A 23,087-nucleotide genomic window follows, 5' to 3' on the forward strand; every position below is an offset into this window, starting at 1 on the left:
CTGTTTTAAAGACAGGCATTTTTTTCTCTTTTGTGTCTCTGACACTTCCACAGAGACAGCCAGAGTTTAAAATAGATCTGCTGAGCGTCTCACTTCAGTTTCCTGGAGCGGCGCTTCTTGTTTTGTTTTTGGGAAATAATTTAGTGCTGTGTATTTTATGTTTTTAACCCTAACGTCATTGTGAGGTTTGTTTTAAAAAAAAAAACTCTAATTACACTCTAAAGGTTGAGTGTCATTTGCATTTGTGAAACTCTTTAATTGAAGGAATCAATTGCCACAAAACGGGTCTTGTGTTTTTAAGTAAACGATATCACCATTCTTGACTGCTTTTGAAATAATGACAGAAGTAATAACAATAGTTTGGGTAACGTAAAAAAATGTTGTTTTATTTTTTGTTTAAAAAAATACTGTTATCATTGAGAGCTTTGGGTAAAAGCACACTCAAAAGTTCATGAGTTTAATATATATAGTGCCCTTTTCATTGACTACAATATTTTTCTACTTTTAAAACAATGACAACACAAACTAACATAAAATAAGGGGTAACATAAAATAACATGGTAATTGTACGCTTATAGATTTTTCACGATTTATTTTATTTTGCACTTACCAAGCAATGTCGAGAACTGCAGTTAGTACACACACGTATATGGGAGCCCCGAGTGGTGACATGTCGGAATTGCAACAGGGGTGCAGGAAATTGCGTTTAAAGATCTAGGCTCATGCACTGTCGACACATTTTAAAGCCATCGTTAATTTTGGACCATTAGAATGCGGGGAAAATGGCTGTCAAGACTCGCTTACCTTGCAGTTCACATGATAATTATTAACTCACTGCGCTTTTATAAACAAAGTCACGTGACGCTCAATCGTATACCAAGAGCATCGTGCTGTTTTGAACACTTTGAATGTTTACAAAATGTCTATTTAGCACTTGTTGCCACTTTAATGTTTGAACAGTATGTGCGTGTTGGTATTTCCATGCGCACCGTGGAGCTATATGCAAAATATTAGCGGACTGCGCGGTGTGTCGTGTGTGCTCGAGCGTGGGGGCAGCCCCTTCAGAAGGCAGCACCAGGCAGGCGGTCTAGTGAAATATTTGCGTGGGAGTTCCCTTCAAAGCCCCCTCCCTCTTCATCACTCGCTTTCTCTCTCTCCCTCCCTCCCTCCCTTTCCCGTGCATCCTCCCCCACAGCAACAGCAGCAGCAGCTTAGCCCCGCATCCAGCTTTCTCCGGCATCCAGCATCCACCCGAGCCTGGGAAGGAAGCAGCATCAAGTCCTACCCGGGCGCAGACGCTCCGACCTACGGAGGAGGAAGAGAAGAGAAGAGAAGAAAAGAAAGGGAGAGGAGGGGGGACGCATCCTCAGCATCCGAGTGATGCCACAGCACCAACTGCATTTGGAGCAGCAGCGCTGAGAGTTGATCTTGTATTTTAGCGGGTTTGAGAGAGAGGAAGCGTTTCCAGACTCGAAGACAGCCGCAAACTGCCCATGAAGATGTCCAACGCTGACATCGTCCTAAACGCCGCCGATCGGGTGGTGAAATGTGAGTAGGACCTCAAAAAACAGCCTTCATTTTGCCTCCAAGTATTACATAACATCTTGGCTTTTCGCTTCTTGTGCCATGGCGTGAACGTGGCCTTTATTTTTTTTCTCTCCCTATGCACGTAGTCGTGCATCGGTGGTGCATTCGCGGCCGTCAAGTTGCCTGTTTTTTTTTTTTTTTTTTAATGTTGACAAACAATGCTATTTTCTAGGCAGCCCACACGAACTCCAACGAGCACGACTGCATAGGGAGAGATGGTGGTATAAATTTTAAAAACGTCATCATGTATTTTTTATGTTTGTTCTCAGCTGTCATCATTTGAATGTGTCTTAGCTCTGTGGCTGAGGGGGGTGGAGGGGGGGCAGCTGAATGCTGAGCTCCTGCTCGAAGATGGGGCAGTGATGCAGCAGGATTTTGACATGAGGAACCACAAGAAGCTTGGCATGCAGTTATAAATTAACATTAAATATCTCATATCTCGTATGCTAATACAAAGACTGCTAAAAGATCCACAAGCGGGTGATGGCTCAGGGCATCACCGTGGATGCAAAGTATGATCAGCGGAGGATGATGAAGCGCTCACAGTTGTGCCATAACTCATTTAGCCCAGGCTCATTTTGTCCATGAACCAGCTCAGTGTACACCGATGTATTCACCAGCATTATTAGTGCGATGGCTGTGCAGCTCAGTCAGCATCAGCAACTTTTGCACTTGAGGCGACAACGAGTCTGGTACAGAGACTGATATGAAATTTGGATGGCAGCACTGTGGATGTTTTAATAACCTCGGTGGTTCTCCATCTTTTTGCATGTACTGCCTGCAAAATACTTGGCTCTCCAAGTGACCTAACAATGCAAGTACAGTAATGTAGTAGGCCTAACTGTTCATCAAAACGAGGTAGAGGTTTTATTCATAAAAAAGTATTTAATATGTCGTCATTGAAAAGAGGAGATATCCTTTGTCTAAATTTAATCAATTTAATATTTTGCCCCACGGATCAATACTATTGGCCAATCCTTACAAGAGTATTTTAAGCGAAAAGTGATAGATTTGGAGAGGCAACTATTTTGCCTGACAATGTACAAAAACTGGACCTAAATACTAGTTCAATTAAAATTTATTGCACATAATAATAACAATTTTACTTAAATGTATTTTATAGTTAAATACAACTGAACTCAATTTTTTTTAAAGTTGTGTATTTAAAAATTAAAAATATGAACTCTGCGTAAAAAATAAAATTTAAAAAACCTGTATGCATTGATATAAGCTCCATAATATATATTCCCATTCATAACATGATTATTTAAATAATGTTTTAAAATAACTTAAATTAAATTATTTTATTTGTCATCCCTTCTTTGGATTTTGAGGATGACTCTTTGCATTTCAGAAATGGTATTGTGTTCCTAAATGACGAAAAAGTACCACCACTTTTCTCATTTATTATTATTCTTGTAAGGGGAACAATCACTGCTCATTGGAAACAGACAAATTTGCAATGCCTCCGCCTAAAAAAAAAGAAAAATCAAATTGCCCATGATTATTTGGATGAATGACTACCATTGTTTATACTATACCATCAAATGGCCTACCCTGCATTTTAACTTGTACACTTCATCACACAATTGCTGACACATCGGTATATTTGTACTCCAGGCGCATGATTCATCTGTGTAAAATCCCTTCAATTTGACGTTTTGCAGAAGCATGTCTCATTACATCTTCTGTTGCATCAAACGTGCAATCTGTTGAGTCCGTAAAGGCGTTCCGATCGACAAGCTCTGTCAAAAATTGCGCCTTCGCATGAATGATGTTCAGTTTTGATTGACACTATCAGAGAGGTATTTATTTCGCAATGTTTATTGCATTGTCGTAAACTGCCAGACCACATAAAGGGAGCTATTTACAGTTTATTCATATTTTCCGCCTTTCCAGTTGCCATGTAAATAACTCTCTCTGCCATGTCATTATTTTAGTAAGTGCATTTTTTGATACAGTATTATATTAGATTTAGATTTTGGGGTACCTAATGAAGTTAATAGCCTCGTTGCATGGTGACGTTTGAATTTGGTCAATTTCCTAGCATGCACTAATTTGACCAAGTTGGTAATGTATGTGAAAAATAATATAGACGTTTATGCTTTTAAAATAATATCCTGTCTGATTTGATCATTTTCCTCTCACCGATCCAAACAAAATAGAAGTGTATTAGACTATAACGTCTTTTTACATTTTCAGTCCGTCCTTCCATTTTCATTTCAAAAAGTTGTCTCTCATCTAGTTCGTTCTAAAAAAACTAAAGGAAGCTACAAAAAGCACCATTGTGTCACTTGGGTGATAAAAGCAGATGATTTTGATGAGTCGAGACAGTTGTTGTTTGTGGCCCGTGTACCTAACTACTGAGGACAAGTGAGTTATTTTTATCCCTGCAAGTGAGACTACTACAAGTTCATAGCATCTCATATTTCTCGTCCACATCCTAATGTGACAGAAGAAACCGAATGTGAATGCATTATCTGCTGCTTTGTGCATTTTGTTTTGGAAGGGGACAATCGCTACTTGTGTTCTGGCGAATGGAGAGTCGTATTTGAGGCAGTTGCTCCGGGAGACATTTTAATCTAAACTAGTCTATAATCAAGCAATGTGAAAGTATTAAGGAAAATGTGTCTCATTTAAGTCAATGTAGAAAGTGTCTTTCCATTTATAGTTCTGGGGCCATCCAGTGGCGGCGCTATCTTGATTAACTCCCCGTGCATGACCCCAACCCCCCCCCCCCCCCCCCCCCCCCCCGCGCTCAAGTTTTTTTTTTTTTTAAGTATATTTGAGTTTTGAAATGGCATCATCTCTAAAGAGAGCAACTCAGCATTTACAGAAATTCAGTAATGCTCAGATTTCTCAATACATGTTTTGTTGGTCCAACACAATGCTCAGATTTCGCAATACATGTTTTGTTGGTCCAACACATCACCTGTCAAGACGTTCACGTCGGCCTTCGTTAATTGCGTCTCTCGAAAATGCATACTGGCTCGTTAAACGTATAGCCAAGAAGCCATTCAGCTTTTTCCTGACTGAACTCAAGGTTGCTCATTAGTAACGCACGACTGGCTTATGGCGTCTTTAACATACGCATTTTGAAAATATGTCACTTGAGAGCGGCGTTGGTTGAAACTCCTTGCAATGGCCTTGGATTCAGTCGCCGATGTGCTTTTTCCAGCAACGTTTATGCGAATGCCAAATGTAGTTTTCTGCGTCGGCACTGGCTCGACTCCAACAGTCAGCTGCTGCTTGCTTGCTGTTGCTGCAGCCGCTGCTGCTGCTGTTGCCCGGCAACATACAGTATTTCATAGTTTGACTCTGCCGCTTGGGCGCCGAGCTGGAGTCAGCTTCTTTCATCTCACTCACTGTACATGGATGTTTGTATGCATTAAGCATCATACGCTGGATGCATCTGGGTTATTTTTCCATAAGAAGCTTCTTGAATATATGAGTTTCTGCATTTAGCATGTAGCTTGCAAAATGCCTATAGCGGTGCTGCTATTGAGTTTGACCTATTCAGTCACATGATACACTGCAGGTCACGCAAGCCGTTATCCAAAAACTCTCAATTCAATGATGACATCAACTCAACATCCAACACTCTTGTGTGTGTTGACAGTGCAGAATGTGTGCCGCTAATGTGTCAACGCGCACGTCGCCATCACAGATACACACTGCACACTGTGAAAATACCCCCCCCCCCCTCCTTCCTCCTCCAATTAAAAACACTTGCTGCCGCTTGCCTCATTATCCCGGGAGCAGCGACTTTGAGAGTTCTCTAGCCAAGCATTCATTATTTAACAGCATGTTGATCATGTTCACTTTAAGCTTTGAGACACGTTCCTTTTTCTTGCCTTCACTTGGCACTGCCGAGGGCCCATGCTCGCCTATGCGAGGCTCAAATCTGGCAGCCAAACTACTGCTGACTTGGTAAATGCGCACCGGCGCGTGAAGCATTATCAGTGAATGTATTTGCAACTTCACGATCATCTGTCTTATTTTTCCCCGTTAATCTGAATTATTTACAGCGCCCTCGTGTAGAAAAAGTCTCTCCGTTAAGCCTGATGATCTATAGATTAACGTCAACACACGCAACCTGAAAGCTTGTCATCACAGAACTCTGGGATCAACCCCACATCTAATAAATAACCTTTCCAAACACAAAATAATAATCTCTTTTTTTCACACTTTGGAAGCCAGTTTGTTGGCTAGGTGATTGGTACATTTTAATAACCACAGGCTTCTGCATTCCAAAAAGCGTATTGGATAAATTGAAGACATGTTAGCTGAGATTTTTCCTGAGCTCCCCAAATTCCTTAAAGGCACAAGTTTAAGTTTATATTATGATATTGTGTTTTTTATTTCATAGAAATTCAGCATTATGGTACTCTTAACGATCATTGTTGATTGCCCATAATGATGGCAGGACTAGCTGGATTGGCCATATGGCATACAGGGCAGATGCCCGGTGGGCTGGCATGGCATCATGCGGTGCTCTTTACTTCGTGAAACTGGTCCACAATTTAGATGGACCAGCCGGTTATATATACCACAAACTAAACCATCCAATATTTTCACACCACAGCAAACAAACGACATTGCTGAAGCGTCATTGTTTATCTTGCATGTGTAGCTAAGAAAATATATCTAGCAGTCTATTTCCATGTCTGTCACCATTTGAAAAACAAATCTTGACTTACTACATATTCTAGAAGAATTATTGAGTCAGCCATAGTTTTGAATAATTTACTGTTTGAGTCTGTAAATGGATTTATTGTCCTTGTGCATTTTAAATAAGCCATATTTTTAGAATCGATTGCACATACTGTGTGTAACAAATGTATGTAGCGGCTGTGTTTTGCCTTTGGCTAAACATCCGTGAGATTTTCTCATGGTTATCCGTCTCGCTCTCTCTAGACTGGAGTTTTACACTCCGAGTCTGACTTTTCTCACATTCAAAGAGTGTCCATACTCATTTAATATTCTTTGTGTCTGTTTGTCCTCAGCTGTCCCCTTCCCCCTAAGCCACCGCCTTACCATGAAAGAAGTCTTTGACTGTGAAGGGAAACCTCGAGTGGATCTCCTCAAGGCCCACCTTACCAAGGAGGGCCGCGTGGAGGAAGCCGTGGCATTGCGAATCGTCAACGAAGGAGCGGCGATCCTGCGCCAGGAGAAAACTATTCTGGACATTGAGGCACCAGTCACAGGTTGGTTTGATATAAAGAAACAGCACAATATTGAGTTGGACACAAAACATCCAGAAGGTGTCTGTTGCAACTTCCCAGCGTCATCACGTTAAAATGCCTTCGCTAAAATTGCGACATATCCAAATGTTGGCAGCGTCGAAACCTGCCACTGTCTCCCTCTGATCAACTTAAGTTGTGGCCTAGTTTTATTCCAAGCGGAACATGCCAAAAAGACATTTTTATTCTGGGCATACAGTCATCAAGGGATATATTTTCTCAAGCTGAGAAGTTTTGCAGCTTCAAAGTCTGACCAATATATTTAACCAGTCACGGTGTTGATTAAAACAAAATTGAATTTCACAAAGGATAGATTGTATCAGCTGTCAGTGCTTTGGGATTGCAAGTAAAACTGAGATTTTTATTCCAGAAGACAAAATTTTATTAACATGGTATGAACTTTTTAGAGTCGTAGCAACCAAAATCGTTGATGCTAGCAATGCTAACTTTTATTCTCATCCACTTGCATCACAAATGTATGAAGACTTGTTAGCTAAACACAGATTTTTTTTGGCAGATTTTACTCATGCAGTAGTGTCAAATCATGCTGAGTTTTTTTATAATTAAGACAACTGGAAAAAAAACCCTGCAACCTCACTTTTTAAGTTGACTCACCAATTAAATTTAATTTTGACGAGATGTTTGCGCGCTCACAAAAATCTCAACTTGCCACGCTGATGGTTGTGTACATGCATGTGCATACGTGGTCGTATGTGCGTGTGTGTGTTTGTGTGCATTTGATTGCTTTAGTCACACAAGCAGTCTCCCACGCACATCGCTCCGAGCTTTGAGTGGGCGAAGGCCACTGTGGAGCTGATAGGGGAGACAGGAAAAAAAGATGGGAGTGAGCAGGAGAGAGGAGGACGGAGATGATAATGAAAAATTGAAGGCCACAAGGAAATGAGATGTTCCTTTGCAATGTAGAATTGTTCAGTGTTTAAAAAAAAAAAAAGCATGCATCTCCCTCACGAAAAGTGTCTCGCTCTTTAGTGTACCAAAACCATAAACATCTCTTTTTTTTGTGACCCTGAAGAGAAAACAAATTCATATAACTTTCTTTTGCCTGTTTAAGAGATGCTCTTGTTTGTTTTCCATGCTGAAACGTAATTGTGTTTAACCTATCAAAGGGAAAATGTCAACCGCTCGGATCATTTCTCAAAATGATCACATTCCGCATAACAGTACAGTAATATAATTTATGAAAGGGATGAGAAAGCAAGCTGGAGTCTGGAAAGAAATGTGCAGCAGCGAATGGTGACTAAGCAGCTTCTAGTATAACTAACATTCGGTATAAAATAGCATTCAGCTCAGCTATTCATTATTCTAGTCAGCCTTTTTTTTTTTTAAACAAGATGGAGATTTTCTAACAAAATCGCTGTCATTAGTAGTTTTTTTGCGTCCTTGAAATACGGTATGAAATGTTATATTGGAACATTGGATGTCAAACACGATTTGTTGTGATTTATTTCAAAACTATCTTTACCGATTTAAATGCTGATGGGAAGAGTCATTTGTTTTAATCTTCTTTGTTTTCCAGTTTGTGGAGACATCCATGGGCAGTTCTTTGACCTGATGAAGCTTTTTGAAGTGGGCGGATCGCCAGCCACGACGCGCTACCTGTTCCTGGGGGACTATGTCGACCGTGGCTACTTCAGTATTGAGGTGAAACAAACATTACCAATTTGGGAAATGATAAATTCTTTACAAGCTGGTAACTTACTCAACAATTTGTTTGCATTTTTTTTTTGTCTCGACAGTGTGTTTTATACCTTTGGTCACTGAAAATCCTCTATCCAAAGACACTATTTTTACTAAGAGGAAATCATGAATGTAGACATTTGACAGAATATTTCACCTTCAAACAAGAATGTGAGTATCCCGCCACTTCATCATGCAGGTTTTTTTTTCAGACTGTTATCTGGGGATGTTGCGTAAAATAGTTCTACCTTGACAACACAATGCAAGATTCCAATTCATCCAACCATTTCCAACATGGACTAAAATCGACATTACATGCAGTCTGCCATTTTTCTTTTAGTGTATCACAGACGACATCACATATAGGGATAATTTTCCTTTTGTTTGGCAGGTAAAATCAAATATTCGGAGCAAGTGTACGACTCATGCATGGATGCATTTGACTGCCTTCCTCTGGCTGCGCTGATGAACCAACAGTTTCTGTGTGTCCATGGCGGACTCTCACCTGAAATACACACCTTAGATGATATTAAAAAGGTAAAACCACAATCTGAGCGCTGGCTGGATTTTGTCTTATGAATTGAGTCTGCTCTGCTCCGTGGTGTTAAGTTGGATCGGTTCAAGGAGCCGCCGGCTTTTGGGCCCATGTGTGACCTGCTGTGGTCGGATCCTCTGGAGGACTTTGGCAATGAGAAAACCCAGGAATATTTCAGCCACAACACAGTGCGAGGTTGCTCCTACTTTTACAGGTGAGCTCAGCCGTATAATCACCAATGAGGATTCAATCAGACGTCATTTCTGTTCAATCCACATTAAGGCTCATCATTAAATTTCTATTGACCATTTCCATCTTATACTCAGGAGCTACTCAATTTATTTTTTTCCCGATGAACTAAAATGATCATGGGAATCCAGCGATTGAATGATTAAAAAAAAGAAATCAGGAAATGAGTTGATTATGCTGCTTGCTATTAAGCAGAGCATTGTTCAAAAGAAAGTGAGAGTTGATCCTCTATTGTTGTGAGATGTAAGAGAGCCTTGGAAGTGGGTGGTGATGAGATTTGGTGGCAGTGGGGGTGAAAGGGAGCTTCATAGCACTTTTGCTCCTATCACACAAGGGTCCGGATGTACTGAATGATTTCAAATTCATATATTCATATCTTCTATGCGTCTGTAAGAATATGAGTCATCTGCAGAAATAGTGGAACAGAAGGCTTAAGTGCCGATTTCACTTTGTGCCATGGAGAGCTTATGGTTTTATTTGACGTCAACCTGCCCCGAGAATTTAGTATAAAATCAACCCATTTTTATCCATTAACACTGAACTATTTTTTTAACATGACCTACAGTACACTCTGCATATTACATACAAACTTTTATTTGGACATTGTCTCGGTGAGAGGACCTTTGTGAAGATTATTATGTATGCTGCAGAGGATGCTTCAATGTAATTGTCATTTATCCCTTTGTGACCTTTTACTACTTTTACTATCTCGCCACCATTAGGAATGGAAAAGCATCGTCTCCTGAGCTCGATGGCAACATAATCGCTTTCTTAAATACAAGAAGCCCTTAATGAGTGGTGGGAGAATTATGTGAAAAGTCGATCAATAATACATATTCTAAAATGATACAATATTGATCTCACTTTAGTTCACATCGTGAGCGCACATGACCGTGACACTCCAACCAGCGCTGTTTGCAATATTAGACGACTTGCAAAAATCAATACACATAATATCGATTTGAAATCGCCGAACCATATAACCACGCTACGTTTTTAAATGTCACATGTCTGAGTTAGCTTGCGCTTTGACTGTGTACTTTCTATTGCAAATAAAAATTAGCTTTTTCTCTGTCTATTTTTTGCAGTGGATCTAGTAATTAAATACAGTCTATGTATAACTAAAGAAAATAACTGCTGTTATATATCGCGGATTTTTGAAAAGTGAGACGAAAATACTACATTGACATTTACATGACAATGTTACATTTTTACCACGATGAGGAGTTCAGGCTAGGTCGTTGCAAGTTGTATATCGAGACAAACGAAGGCAATGACCGGCGGCCTATGCGATCAATTTTATGAGGGTGTTTGCGGGACAGAACTTCCATCTCTGTCTCTCTCGCTCATTCTCACTTGTCAGATTTCTCACTTGCGCGCTCTCTCTCTCTCTCTCTCTCACTCGCAAGCTAACCGACACATAATTTCACAAAGGAGGGAAGAAATGTGAGCCGCAGGCAGGCAATGTGTGTGTGTTTTCTCTGACTAATCAATAGAAACTGTTGGAGTGAACAGAAAATAGTCGAGGACATGTTGTACTTTTGGATGCTTATTTCCTGTTTTAATGAAGACCAAAAGGCTGAGACAAACATGGTCTCTGATAAATGCAATGGCCTTGTTTCTAACTTGCCCTTTTTTGAACACTTGTTGAGTCCAGAATTTCGGAGTGTCTCATCAGTGCTCACTGTGCGTAGCCATGTGAGCGCAGCTATTTCTGTCATTTATATATGGGCCACCTTGGGAATGTTCTCCATGTGACCTAGATAAAAGAGGGATGGCACAGTTTCGCCAGGTGCTCTGGGCACAGCGGCCTCCTTGTTTCCCTTCCAGAGCAAACCTTGGAACGTTTAAATATTTCAAACACTTGTGAAAGTTTGATGGGTAGGCAGCAAGGAATGCTGTGCGAGATTAGACTGGACTTTAACAATTGATGATGATCAGTGTAAAGTCAATTAGTCACTTGAGTCATTTAGAAGGAAACATTCATCCAATTCCATTTCAAAACAGACAAGACTGGTTATACAGTGATCCCTTGCTACTTCACGTTTCGTTTATCGTGGCTTCACTACATTGCGTTTTTTTTCCCAGATTTAAAAAAACATTTAAAAGTCAAAATAAAACTTCTAAATTGACGAAACATGTGTCTAACCTTTAGGACAATGTAGTTTTGCTCCAAATGTTCGTTTACATTCCTTTAGAAGTCCGTTTTCACGTGTTAGCACGATCGCGAATTAGCATCTTTCCGCTAACTCGTTAGCCTGCCCAGTACTTCTTGTTGGTGACCGTACTTCGCGGATTTCACTTATCACGGGTGGTTTTTGGAACCAATTATCCGCGATAAACGAGGGATTACTGTATTGCTTAACACTTCCAAATTGTTCTAATTTCCAATGAATATTCACTTACCACATATTTAGTGAATACAAATATTTTGTCCAAAACTCTCACTGTCAAAACATTGATTAGCTCTAGTTACGCAAGTTTATAAAATGTGTTAACCACTAACGAATACAACTTGATAAAACTAAAATAAAGTAAAAACTACTCGCCAGACAGAAGACAGAAACTTAACAGAGTGGAAAACAGACTGTGTTTTTAGTTCATGAAACCTTGTTGATTATCTGTTGGCAGGCAACAAAAGTACCCAGTTTGTGCTTTATGCTTACTTCAGTATGCCCTGAAATTGATACTCAACATTATTGGTTGTAAATAGCAAATTGGTATTTATAGTTCCATCTGTTTGGTTAAAATAATTTGTGTATTTAATTGTGGATTGCTCATATTGTACTAAGCAGCCAAATTGTTTCCTAAAAATAATAATAAAAAAAGAAAAACAGCAAAACACCTTTGTGAAATGAATTACTATACAGATTATACACGTTTGAGGTTCCACTAATTGATAATCTGCATAGATATACAAACAATATTTCCATTCATTATGTATGCCGTGAGAACACATGGCTGCTTTTAATGAAGTGTATAGGAATCACAAATTGACTATATTAGTGTGCCAAGCAACAAAAGCTCTGTGGAGTCACAGACGTGTCATGTTGCCACCACCACTCTTTTGGCTGATGGCTTCATCCGGAACGTGGTTATTAAATGTTAGTTGGGTTTGCTGATCCATCCTATCTGATACTGGAAGATATTATACAAGACCAGCTACAATCATTTCTCATTAGGATGATATTCATCCAACAGATCACGTTTATTTCTTTAAATTGAGTCATACAGTACAATTAAAAGGACAACAATACAGAAACAAAAGCCATTATTCATCAATATATAATATTTCTTTCAAAGCCAAGGGCTTGAAGATGTTTCTAAATGACATAACATCTTTCACGGTGTTGCATAACAGCTGTGTTGAGAGCTTCTACATGGTGCATCATATTCATAATGCAGCATGGAAGCGTCTCAATTATCAGACCTTCCTTTTGTCTTGTAGGAATCTGAACCCCACTCTGTAAATCCTAAATTCCTACATGAGATTTGCACATGATAATACCATATTTGAAAAAAGAAACAAACGTTTTCATCTAATACCTCACTATCAATCTGAACTGGGATGAATATATATTTACTGCTGAAAACTATTTGGAGTGTGATGTGTGTGATTGGAGCGCCTCATTTTCTCACAGGTTAGAGCTGGAGTGCAGGTAGCCGTGACTGCTGCTTGCTGAGCTATTTAGTATTGTTTGAGTAGCTGTTGGATTTTTTTCCCAACATGCTTGCATCATCCTCGGCAGGTCTTTCATTAATATATTCATGAGTGATACATTTTCTTTCATCCACTTCTGAGTTGATGTATAATCACTAACTTGACATTATGTCGTGTGATGGAAGAAAACAAATCATTTTCATGTCATCCGAGAGTTGCGTGCCTGACTGATTTATTTACGTACTATGGAACAACATAGGATTTGGAGAACAGAGCTGAATTGGCTGGTTGAGTTTGGATATAACGTGCGGTGTCCCCCAGGGGTCAATGTTGGGACCAATACATTTTCAGCTGTACATAAATTGACATTTCTGATGTCTTTCTTTTCAGTTATCCAGCTGTTTGTGAATTCCTACAGAGCAATAACCTATTATCAATAATCCGAGCGCACGAGGCACAAGATGCAGGGTAAGTTCTGACAATGACATATGGATACAAAATAAAAGAATAAAATGTGCATTTAAAACGATAATCTGTTTGTTGTTGTTATTGTGTTTCACTACCAGTTACCGGATGTATCGTAAAAGTCAGACCACGGGATTCCCATCCCTCATCACCATCTTCTCTGCTCCAAATTACTTGGATGTTTACAACAACAAAGGTGAGGAAACGTGGTCTTTGTTTTCACCTTTTAAGTTTTGATGTGACAGATGCAGCTCTTGGATAAGATCTTATTAGATTGTGACGATGTACCTAATGTTGTGTGCTTTGAGCATATGCAGCTATATAATGGCTTACAGTTTGTGAACAAGACATAGGAATACATCAGGAAGCCCCCCGTGTGTTGGTGCTCTCAGATCTTGTGTCTTGCTTGCCATTGGCTGTGGGATATGGGGAGCGTGGGAGGGACTGTAGGCAGGCTGTATCTCCATGTGGCTTTGTGCCTCTTAAAGTATCAGTGTCAGCAGTGCCTGGCCTCAGTTATGCCATCTACTGGCTGACTCGTTTCCTGCTCTCATGACTACAGGAGAGTTTTGCTTGACCATCATCGACAGAATAGTTTCGAAATTGCGGTCATATGTCTCCTGAGTGTGCTATTTACAACCATTAAATTCAAAGTCAAGTCATCACATTACCTGACCACTGTGAGTTATCAAATGTCACTTAATGGGTCAGAGTATTATTATTTATTAATTACAAACAATGTATCTTTGTTGATATTTTTCCTAGCGGGGTACGGTGATGGATAGAACAATTAAATCCTTTATGATAGAAATAACCTGTGTAGCCACCTCGTGCAATTCATGCAAAAAAATAATAGCCTTGTTCAATGAAATTGGTGAAGGTTATTTCTTTGCCCTATGAGCCTAAAAGGTGTATTATGAGCATCGTTTGGTAGAGCAGTGAACTCTCTTTATTATCTCCTTATGACTAACATGCGGCTCCATTTCTTCCAGCTGCTGTGCTCAAATACGAAAACAACGTCATGAACATCCGGCAGTTCAACTGCTCGCCTCATCCCTACTGGCTGCCCAACTTCATGGACGTCTTCACTTGGTCGCTGCCATTCGTTGGAGAGAAAGGTATGGAGTGTGCCCACTTTCTGCTTTGCTGCTTTTACTTGTGCTTATGTAATATTCTGCTACCTCCATGGATCATTGCTCGGTTACCAACGCTCTTACCTACGCTCTGCTTCCTCCTCTAGTCACAGAGATGCTGGTGAATGTGTTGAGTATATGCTCTGACGATGAGCTAATGAATGATGAAGATGAAATATTTGATGGTAACTATCAAATTTCACATTGTTGGAAATATAAAATGCTGAAAAGTACATTTAGGTCTGACATTGTACGTGAATTTTAGAGAGATACTTTTTTTTTTTTGCCTCTCTTGCCGTCACACTCACAGCAGACAATAAGGCACTCAAAGCATCCGCAAGCTAGCTCACATATCTTTCTTTACAGCCAATGCAGCCGCAGCACGCAAGGAGGTGATCCGAAACAAGATCCGTGCTATTGGGAAAATGGCCAAAATGTTCTCAGTCCTCAGGTATAGCATATCGTTCATCCATCATTTGTGAAAAAACAAGAGCTGTATCAAATACTGTGTTTATAACCATAATAATGCTCAGTTTTGATTCACATTGTCAGAGAGGTTATCATTCAATAAATATGTTTATTATTGTGTTAAGCACATGCATGGTAGGTTAATTGAAGACATTTTTTTCATACACTTGTTCGCCATGCTTCTCATTCCATTGTGCAAGTGTACATAATAAAGAGGCGGCATATGTGTTAACAGTCGCAGGAAGGGCAATATTTTCACCTCTGTCAATGTAGTTGAGATTATCTGATCTGTCTGATCTGTGATACCTGCAGAGAGGAGAGTGAAAATGTGTTGACGCTCAAGGGCCTGACGCCCACCGGCATGCTGCCGAGCGGGGTTCTCTCTGGGGGCAAACAGACGCTGCAGAGTGGTAAGTACAAGGCCGGAGATAAGATTCCTTTACGTACATTTTTGTAAAGCGTTTGGTGATTTTTTCAACGCTTTACCCTTTGAAGGGGTTTAAAATCTCTTCAAAGACATCCGTCCCCAAGATATTTTGCTTAACTTGTATTTTTTACAAAGCTAGGAAGGAGTTTCCATGTTCTCCTCGTGCTTACGTGTGTACCCCGATACCGAGTACCGATACATGATAATTCCATTATGTCTATGCAATTGTGATGAAAATCTGTTTTTATTTAGATCAAATGGTACACTCAAACACTCATCTTTATTTCTTGAGCAATAATCAAAATAATGCATAGAGCATGATGTCACTCACATCTGCTATGATAGGAAATTGAATGTAAACAAACAACTACAGTTTTCTAGCAGTAAATATCATTGACACACAAAGAGAAAAGAAGGTTCAATTCTCCTGTCCTATTTAGTCCTCTCACTCACTTTACTATCTTACTTTAATTTAATGCTGGCTCTCATCCCTCTTTGAATCTCCTCTGGGATGCGTTCTGTGCCAAATGGATGCTAGCCAGTGTCTTGTCGGGGTGAAGCTCCTCACGGTTGAGCGTTGTAGACAAATGTTGAAAGCATCATTGCACCCATGTTTTCTGCTCAATAAAATACCTCACCCTAAATTCTGTGATAGTCTAGAATGGACTGAAGCTAGGATTGGTTTGGAAACTAGTTGCAAGTATTTAGCCCATGATGTTCCATATTGGTGTGTTCCTGCCATGCTCTCTCTTTTTGTTTGCTACTCTCCACGTTTTGATGGTTTGACTTGAAGTTGACACTGATTCTCTCCAATCCACAACAATGCATGGCGTCCCACCAAGTTTGGCTCCATTGCTACCGAACATGTGACTTGCATCCAACCTAACATTGAGCCGCCTTTTCAAGCGGGGCTGCCTTTTTGACATTTGCATGGCTTTATCCGGAGTAACCTGCTCCCCTCCTCCCCCAGCCACCATTGAAGCCATTGAAGCCATCGAGACGACTGATGAGGACGGAGAAGGTAAACATGCGTGAGCCCCTCCCCTTGCCTTCCTCCTCCCCAAATCCTCCCAGCATATTGGGTTTCCCCCTTCCATCTTCCTGGTCCACCTCTCACTGACATGAGCTGCATTTCACACACATTATTAATTAAGACATTGCATACACAAATGTGAGTCTGATCCCTTCCGTTTGTGTGACATGTTCCTCTCCTCGTCAGCCATCCGTGGCTTTTCCCCCCAGCACAAGATCACCAGTTTCGAGGAAGCCAAGGGCCTGGACCGCATCAACGAGCGCATGCCCCCTCGCAGGGATGGCGTCAACCACGTGGGGCACTCCATGGGAAAGATGAATATGTCCGAGGCGAACGGCACGGATGACAACAGCAACATCCAGTGAGCCTCGGTCGGTGATGGTGGTGGTTGCGGTGGAGATAGCATGGGGGGGCGTGGGGGGCTGCGACTTTGCAGATATTTCCCCGTGCAGTGAGACATTGCCAAATCGAAATTCAGGCCTCAGAACATACACAAATGGGCCCACAGCAGACAGATGAGCAAAAAGGTCATTTATTTGGTGACAGAATGTGAAGGTTGAGGGGGGGCTGGGGGCCGCAGTGTGGTAAAAACCTATCTCCCTGTTGTTCCCTCCCTCTGCTCAATTACAGACTGAACTCAGTCGGACATTGTGTTGGTGACACGCGACCGACAAAAGGCATAATTTCAATATCCATGCCATGCAAATGATTTTATTCTTTATTTTTCTTTATATCAAGACACTCGCAAATTCACAGCTTGAGGATATCGATCTTGTTTTGAGAGTATGACATCATTACACCTGGAAAAAAGATTTGGAAGGTCCAATTCTGTTTCACAAGGAACCATATTCGGCTACTTCATTATACAACCAAGGCCTCACTATGAGGCTGTAAATATTCCTAATCTGCAAATAAAAAATAATGTTAAGGAAACACAGATCATTATAATGAACAATATTGCCACAACAATGGAGTCTAATCATGAACTTTTTGAAAAAGTTACAAATGTATCAAATTCCCAAGTAAGTGAATCTGTCAAGGTGTAATGGTATATTATTTTATTTATTTATCTTGTATTGATATTTTCTTGAAAGATGAGGATTAAAAAGTCACTGCAGTGTGAGATTAAACCTCCACATGACTCGCCGCCAGTCATCTCCTAGCAACTCGGAGGAGTTGAGGGCAGAAAAGGGGGGGATGGGAGACTTAATCTCCTCGGTATATCTACAGTATCTATTAAGAGAATGTGAAAAGGGTTGCATTTTTATTTTGATCAAAGAGACATTTCTGCCTCTCTGCATTTGTTTGTGCTCACGTTGGCAACGCATGGCATTACCTCGCACATCCTCACTTTCTGTAAAAAAAAATAAAAAAATAAAAAAATCACTTGAGCATCCTCCTCCACCGAAGCTTCAGCAATCACGCCTGCGTTGCTATAGGACCGGATAACAGAGGCGAAGAGGAAAAGAGACTTGGGCATTTTATTATATATCCTGCTTGTCCAGCGCTGCCCAAGATGTGTGCTGTCACTCAGGTGTGCATTAGCGCCCCATTGTTTTTGTTTCCCTCTGCATTTGAGTTTGAAATGTGTAATAGCAAAACAAAGTATCAGTACTACAAATTTAAAGATGCATACTTGTATAGTATTATCTTAAATTATAAGAGGTGGGCTTCATTTATTGTTTATGGCAAATCTGACAGTGGAACTTCACTAAGGTGTCCACACTGTGATAAAATAAAAGTTATTTTGTTTTTCAATTTAATAGTTATAAAAGAAATTACAGCTTGTTTTCTTTAGATTTTGGAAAGTCACTAAAGTAGGAAGCTCAGACTTTAAGTAACATGTTTCCTTTCACGCATTTTAAAATATATTTTACTCCATTATTAAAGGTACAGTTTGTGACTCCAGGATGGACAAAACAGTGATTTTCAACACAGCATCTATGGTACGGAACGCATCAATGCATGCAGTTAAGTTCCTAATTGTAATGTGAGATTATAATTGTGATACTGTAGTCGTGATTCAAATAGTAAGCTTGAATTATTTTATGATTAAATTCAATTTGTTGTTTCATTTGTCTTGTTTTATAAATTTTATAAATAGGCTTCCTTATTGTTTTTGACCATTTTTTTTATTTGTTATTTATTACCACTGCTTTTAATTTTATATTGAGTCATTGTATGCAGGGATGCCCTTCACAGGTGTGAAGCCTTGTTTACATTTCTGTTGTAATGATATACGGAACATGTTTAATCGTGTGAATGAATATAATCTCAGTGAAAAGATACTTTCAGGCTGCCAAAGCATGATAGCATGGTTTTCAGATGTAAATTAATTGGACACCTAAAAAAAAGAAAAAAATCACGTGTCACACTTGCGTTGAACAAGAAACTGTACTGGTTCTATTTATTGCTGATATTACCATTATTGTTACAACTTATTCTTATGGTTCTTTTCCTTCCTCTTGTTCTGGTTCTTGTATGGTCTACATGCATATTTCGAGAAATATAATGGATTTTATCTTGCAACATTTTTTTTTTAATATCTCGAGAGATATGTTTTGGCATTTGACTTCCTAAATGATACACACATTGTAAGCATGCCCTATGGGACAAATCGCTTTTTTTTTTACTCTTGAATAAAATATGCATGAACAAAATCAAGTTTCATCGTTTCATTCACTGAATCATAACCGTTTATCATTTTGCTTCTAGTTTGGGGGCAAAAATCAACATTTACCTCACACATCTTTAATAAAGTGCTTTATTTGAAATTCAATCCAGAGTAATGTATAATTAAAAGATATGAGCGCATCTATCTATCTATCTATCTATCTATCTATCTATCTATCTATCTATCTATCTATCTATCTATCTATCTATCTATCTATCTATCTATCTATCTATCTATCTATCTATCACAGGAAGTGACGTCACAAATCCCTTGCCACTCACAAACGATCACTCCAAGTTTAGCAGGTGCAAACTGACAATAATAACTTCTTCAGATTATGCGTGTTATTGTTTAATTTTTTTTAAAAAATGTCATGCGTCCTTGAGGTTTTTACAGGCTGTCAACCAGCGCCGTTGCCAGTCGGTCGGTTAGCGTCAAGTCCGTGCCAGCTTGAAGCTAACTAGTTAGCTTGCTAGTTAGCTAACTACCCTTCAAGCTAACGTCACGCAGCTGTCAGTTAGCGAAGCGAAGTGGCTAGCAAGGTGCAGTGCCACCGGCTTGTACGGCGTGTGACGCTTTTCGGACATTAGAAGCTGCAAAAAAACTGCAACTAATGGACAAAGACGAAGCGGACCGGTTGATAGAGAACGCGAAGCTATTGTTACGGGCAGGACGGAGGGACCGAGCGCTGCAGCTGCTATATGAAGCCCAGAATATCTACCCCAGCACCCGGGCTAGAGGTAACATTAGCAGCCGTGCATGGAACAAGCCAAGACTCATGCTGGACCATTATACTCATGTAATGTTACCTCATTACAATGTTTTATTTTTGGCTGACGTGCATCTCTGGCTACTTTATTTAGTAGGAGACATGACTAAGCTGTTGAACTTTTGTGCTGTGTGGACCACCCGCTTCTGGAGTTGATATTACAAATATTAAAATATTCCCTCTCTCATACTAGCTACATGAAGGTAACCAAAGGTGGGCAGAGTAGCCAAATACTGTGCTAAAGTACTGTTACTTCACAATATGACGTAGTTAAACATCTATATACTATATTCTTTTTCATAGGCTGTAAGTGAAATGTGAGGCCAGGAGGAAGGACTGAATATTATTTGTCTACTTCAAATAACGCATTTGGCAAACACTGGATTAGATGATGCTGGTGTTCTTATAGTGTGGTTGGTGTGTTTTTATTTTAGTCACTGGCATACACTCAACTAGTAGAAGACTGTGCAAAATGTTGATTTGTGTTTTTCATTTTTTGTTCATTTTGTTAATCTTGTCAATCAAAAAGAATCAAGTTGCCATGATTCAATTTGATTACCTTGATTTGGATGACAGAAGTTGAACCCACACAGACTTCACTCTTAATGTTTTCTTTCTCCTCTGAACACTTCTCTCTGTAGTGCTGATTGACGCCCTTATCAAAAATGGAAGCAACGCTGCTCCGGGAGCGAACTACGTGCCCCCGCCCAAAGGCTGGAGAGATGAGGACTGTGGAAGTGCAGCAAGAAGTCAGGTGAACAGCGATGACAGGAAGAGCTACACAGAAGAGCAGCGCCAGGGTGTTCACAGGTACACAGCCATCACCTCATCATAAGAAATGTCCTCACAATAGGATTTTGTATCTGAACATCCGCAATGTCACTGCAGGATTAAGAATTGCAGAGACTTCTATGAGATTCTTGGTGTTCCCAAGGATTCCAGCGATGACGATTTGAAAAAGGCGTACAGAAAGCTGGCCCTAAAGTTCCACCCTGACAAGAACTTTGCTCCCGGAGCCACAGATGCTTTCAAAGGTAGAGCAGTTTGACGTTACAAACTGAACTGTTGATCAATGTTTAAGCCTTGGTGGAGCTTTGTGCTCTTGTTTGTAGTCTCCAATTCAGTTATCTTTTTTGTTTTTCTTCAATTTTTCTAAGTCAAGTAAGCTTCCTTTGAAGTGTCTTCAACATTGGTGTCCTTCCCTTAGCAATAGGCAACGCGTACGCCGTACTGAGCAATCCAGATAAGAGGCAACAGTACGATCAGTACGGCGATCAATCGACAGCGGAGAGCGCACCCCAACACACCACCCACCATCGCCACCACCGAAACTTCCACAGAGACTTTGAGGCCGACATTTCCCCCGAGGAGCTCTTCAACATTTTCTTTGGAGGACGTTTCCCTACAGGTTGCCAGGCTGTCCTGTCTTTTTCGCTAAGATTCACATGTGGTTGTTTTAGACGACTGCCGTTGTCTCCCTCAGGCAATATTCACGTGTACACCAACCAGGGAGCCTCGTACTCTGAGTTCTACAAGCCTCGCCGCCGACGAACTTATGAGCGACGTGAGGATGTGGCGGAGGGCAACCCAAGTCAGGTGACTCGCTCAGGGCCAGGAGGGATTAGACATGTTTAGAAAGCGTTGCGCTGCATACTGCAGCACGAGCACACCTACTCACAGTGTTGTGATGTACACTCAGAACACCTTCACAGCTCTGCTGCAGCTCCTCCCTGTCCTGGTGTTGATCCTCATCTCGGTGTTCACTCAGATGATGGCCACCAACCCACCTTACAGCCTCTTCTATAAACCGTGAGTGTGCCGAAGAGCCGTTGCTCACATTTGACAGTGGGCCGTCGCTGACCACGCGCGGGCTGTGCGCTTTTAGGAGCATGGGCCTGGTGGTTTCCCGGGAAACGCAGCACATGGGAGTGCCGTACTACGTGGATAAAGGTTTTGAGAAGGAATACCACGGCGGCACCCTGGACGAGCTAGAGAAGACGATCGAGAGCGACTATGTCGAACACTTGCAAAGCAGCTGTTGGAAGGAGAAACAACAGAGTAAGACTGCTGACATTTACTGCTGGTGATCTGTTTCTACACCGAAATATTTGTTTGACGCGTGAAACCCTTTCGCTCTCAGAGTCGGACTTGATGAACCTCGGGCAGCTGTATCGAGATGAGCGTCTAAAGCAGAAGGCAGAATCCATGAGGCTGGACAACTGTGACAAGCTGCATAGATTGGTCGGACGTCAGCGAGGCAATTGAAGGACGGTTTGTTTAATGAGGAACGCCACTCTGGTACATTATTATTATTTGTACGATTACTGAGTTTATTTATCCACTTGGGCCATGATGACAAGAATCATGCAGCAGAGTTGGGAAAGAAATGTGCCTTCTCTCCTCCGAGATGGTCGGAAATACGTGTCAGTTTGCGTGTCATCTGCTTTGGTGGCCACAGCACTGAGGCTCCGCCCTTTTTGAACTTTTTCATTTTAGATATGGTCCCTGCCTGAGTTCATTGTGCTAAGATATATGTATGTCCGTGCACTTTGATTTGAATAATATGCTGACTGTTCAGTGCCCTTGCCAAAATAATCAATTAATCAGCATATTCCCTACAGTGACTTGAAAAATTAATCCGTTGGACAAAACGCACTGTTATACTGTGAAGTTATGGACTTTATTTTTATTTATTATTTATTTATTTATTTAGTTGAAATCAAAACAAATCAGACAAACGAAGTGATTGCCCTTTTTTTTTTTTTACTCCGCGCTTTATCAGTCAATATGGAGCTTTCCCCAAGATTGTCCTTTTCAAAACCAAAACAGACATTTGAAATGAAAAATATGGACATGACATTACATATAAGAATTTACATTGCCGTTACGGTGCCATACATCGTTAGTTTCTTGTGACATGTTCAGGCTCATTTCAAGCACTTTTATTATTTAATACTTCTATGTTGCATGTACCCTAGTGAAAGATTGTTTTAGTACGTATTGCCTTTAGCAACATATTTTCAATCAATATTGACTCACCCCATTGATTCAATGGCATTGACGGCACGTTTACTTAAATACCCTTGTTGGCTTTTTCAAACAGAACTATACCAGAAAATTCTAAGTAAAATGGACTGTTTTGTGA

At 40.5% G+C, this 23,087-nt stretch overlaps 2 protein-coding genes across 4 annotated transcripts; both read left to right on the forward strand.

Annotated features, from left to right (window-relative positions):
* The first annotated feature begins 1,162 nt into the window (after positions 1-1,162).
* Positions 1,163-19,163, forward strand: LOC125981820 (protein phosphatase 3 catalytic subunit alpha). 2 transcript variants are annotated; one of them, XM_049741845.2, is made up of 14 exons: positions 1,163-1,548; positions 6,594-6,794; positions 8,368-8,492; positions 8,588-8,699; positions 8,920-9,065; positions 9,138-9,277; positions 13,364-13,441; positions 13,540-13,634; positions 14,431-14,556; positions 14,679-14,756; positions 14,938-15,022; positions 15,352-15,449; positions 16,437-16,487; positions 16,686-19,163. In XM_049741845.2, exons 1-14 carry the CDS (start codon positions 1,494-1,496, stop codon positions 16,862-16,864), a joined length of 1,569 nt encoding a protein of 522 aa, XP_049597802.1. In that variant the 5' UTR covers positions 1,163-1,493; the 3' UTR covers positions 16,865-19,163. The 2 variants fall into 2 exon arrangements, with proteins under 2 accessions (XP_049597802.1, XP_049597803.1); XM_049741846.2 differs by lacking the exon at positions 16,437-16,487.
* Positions 19,164-19,428: 265 nt separating this feature from the next.
* On the forward strand, positions 19,429-23,087 carry dnajc18 (DnaJ (Hsp40) homolog, subfamily C, member 18). 2 transcript variants are annotated; one of them, XM_049741860.2, is made up of 8 exons: positions 19,429-19,913; positions 20,584-20,752; positions 20,831-20,976; positions 21,150-21,350; positions 21,426-21,538; positions 21,642-21,751; positions 21,828-22,000; positions 22,083-23,087. In XM_049741860.2, exons 1-8 carry the CDS (start codon positions 19,787-19,789, stop codon positions 22,205-22,207), a joined length of 1,164 nt encoding a protein of 387 aa, XP_049597817.1. In that variant the 5' UTR covers positions 19,429-19,786; the 3' UTR covers positions 22,208-23,087. The 2 variants fall into 2 exon arrangements, with proteins under 2 accessions (XP_049597817.1, XP_049597818.1); XM_049741861.1 differs by having other exon boundaries at positions 19,827-19,972.

Source organism: Syngnathus scovelli, chromosome 15 (genome assembly GCF_024217435.2).
Source record: "Syngnathus scovelli strain Florida chromosome 15, RoL_Ssco_1.2, whole genome shotgun sequence".
In the NCBI taxonomy this organism is placed as follows: domain Eukaryota; kingdom Metazoa; phylum Chordata; class Actinopteri; order Syngnathiformes; family Syngnathidae; genus Syngnathus; species Syngnathus scovelli.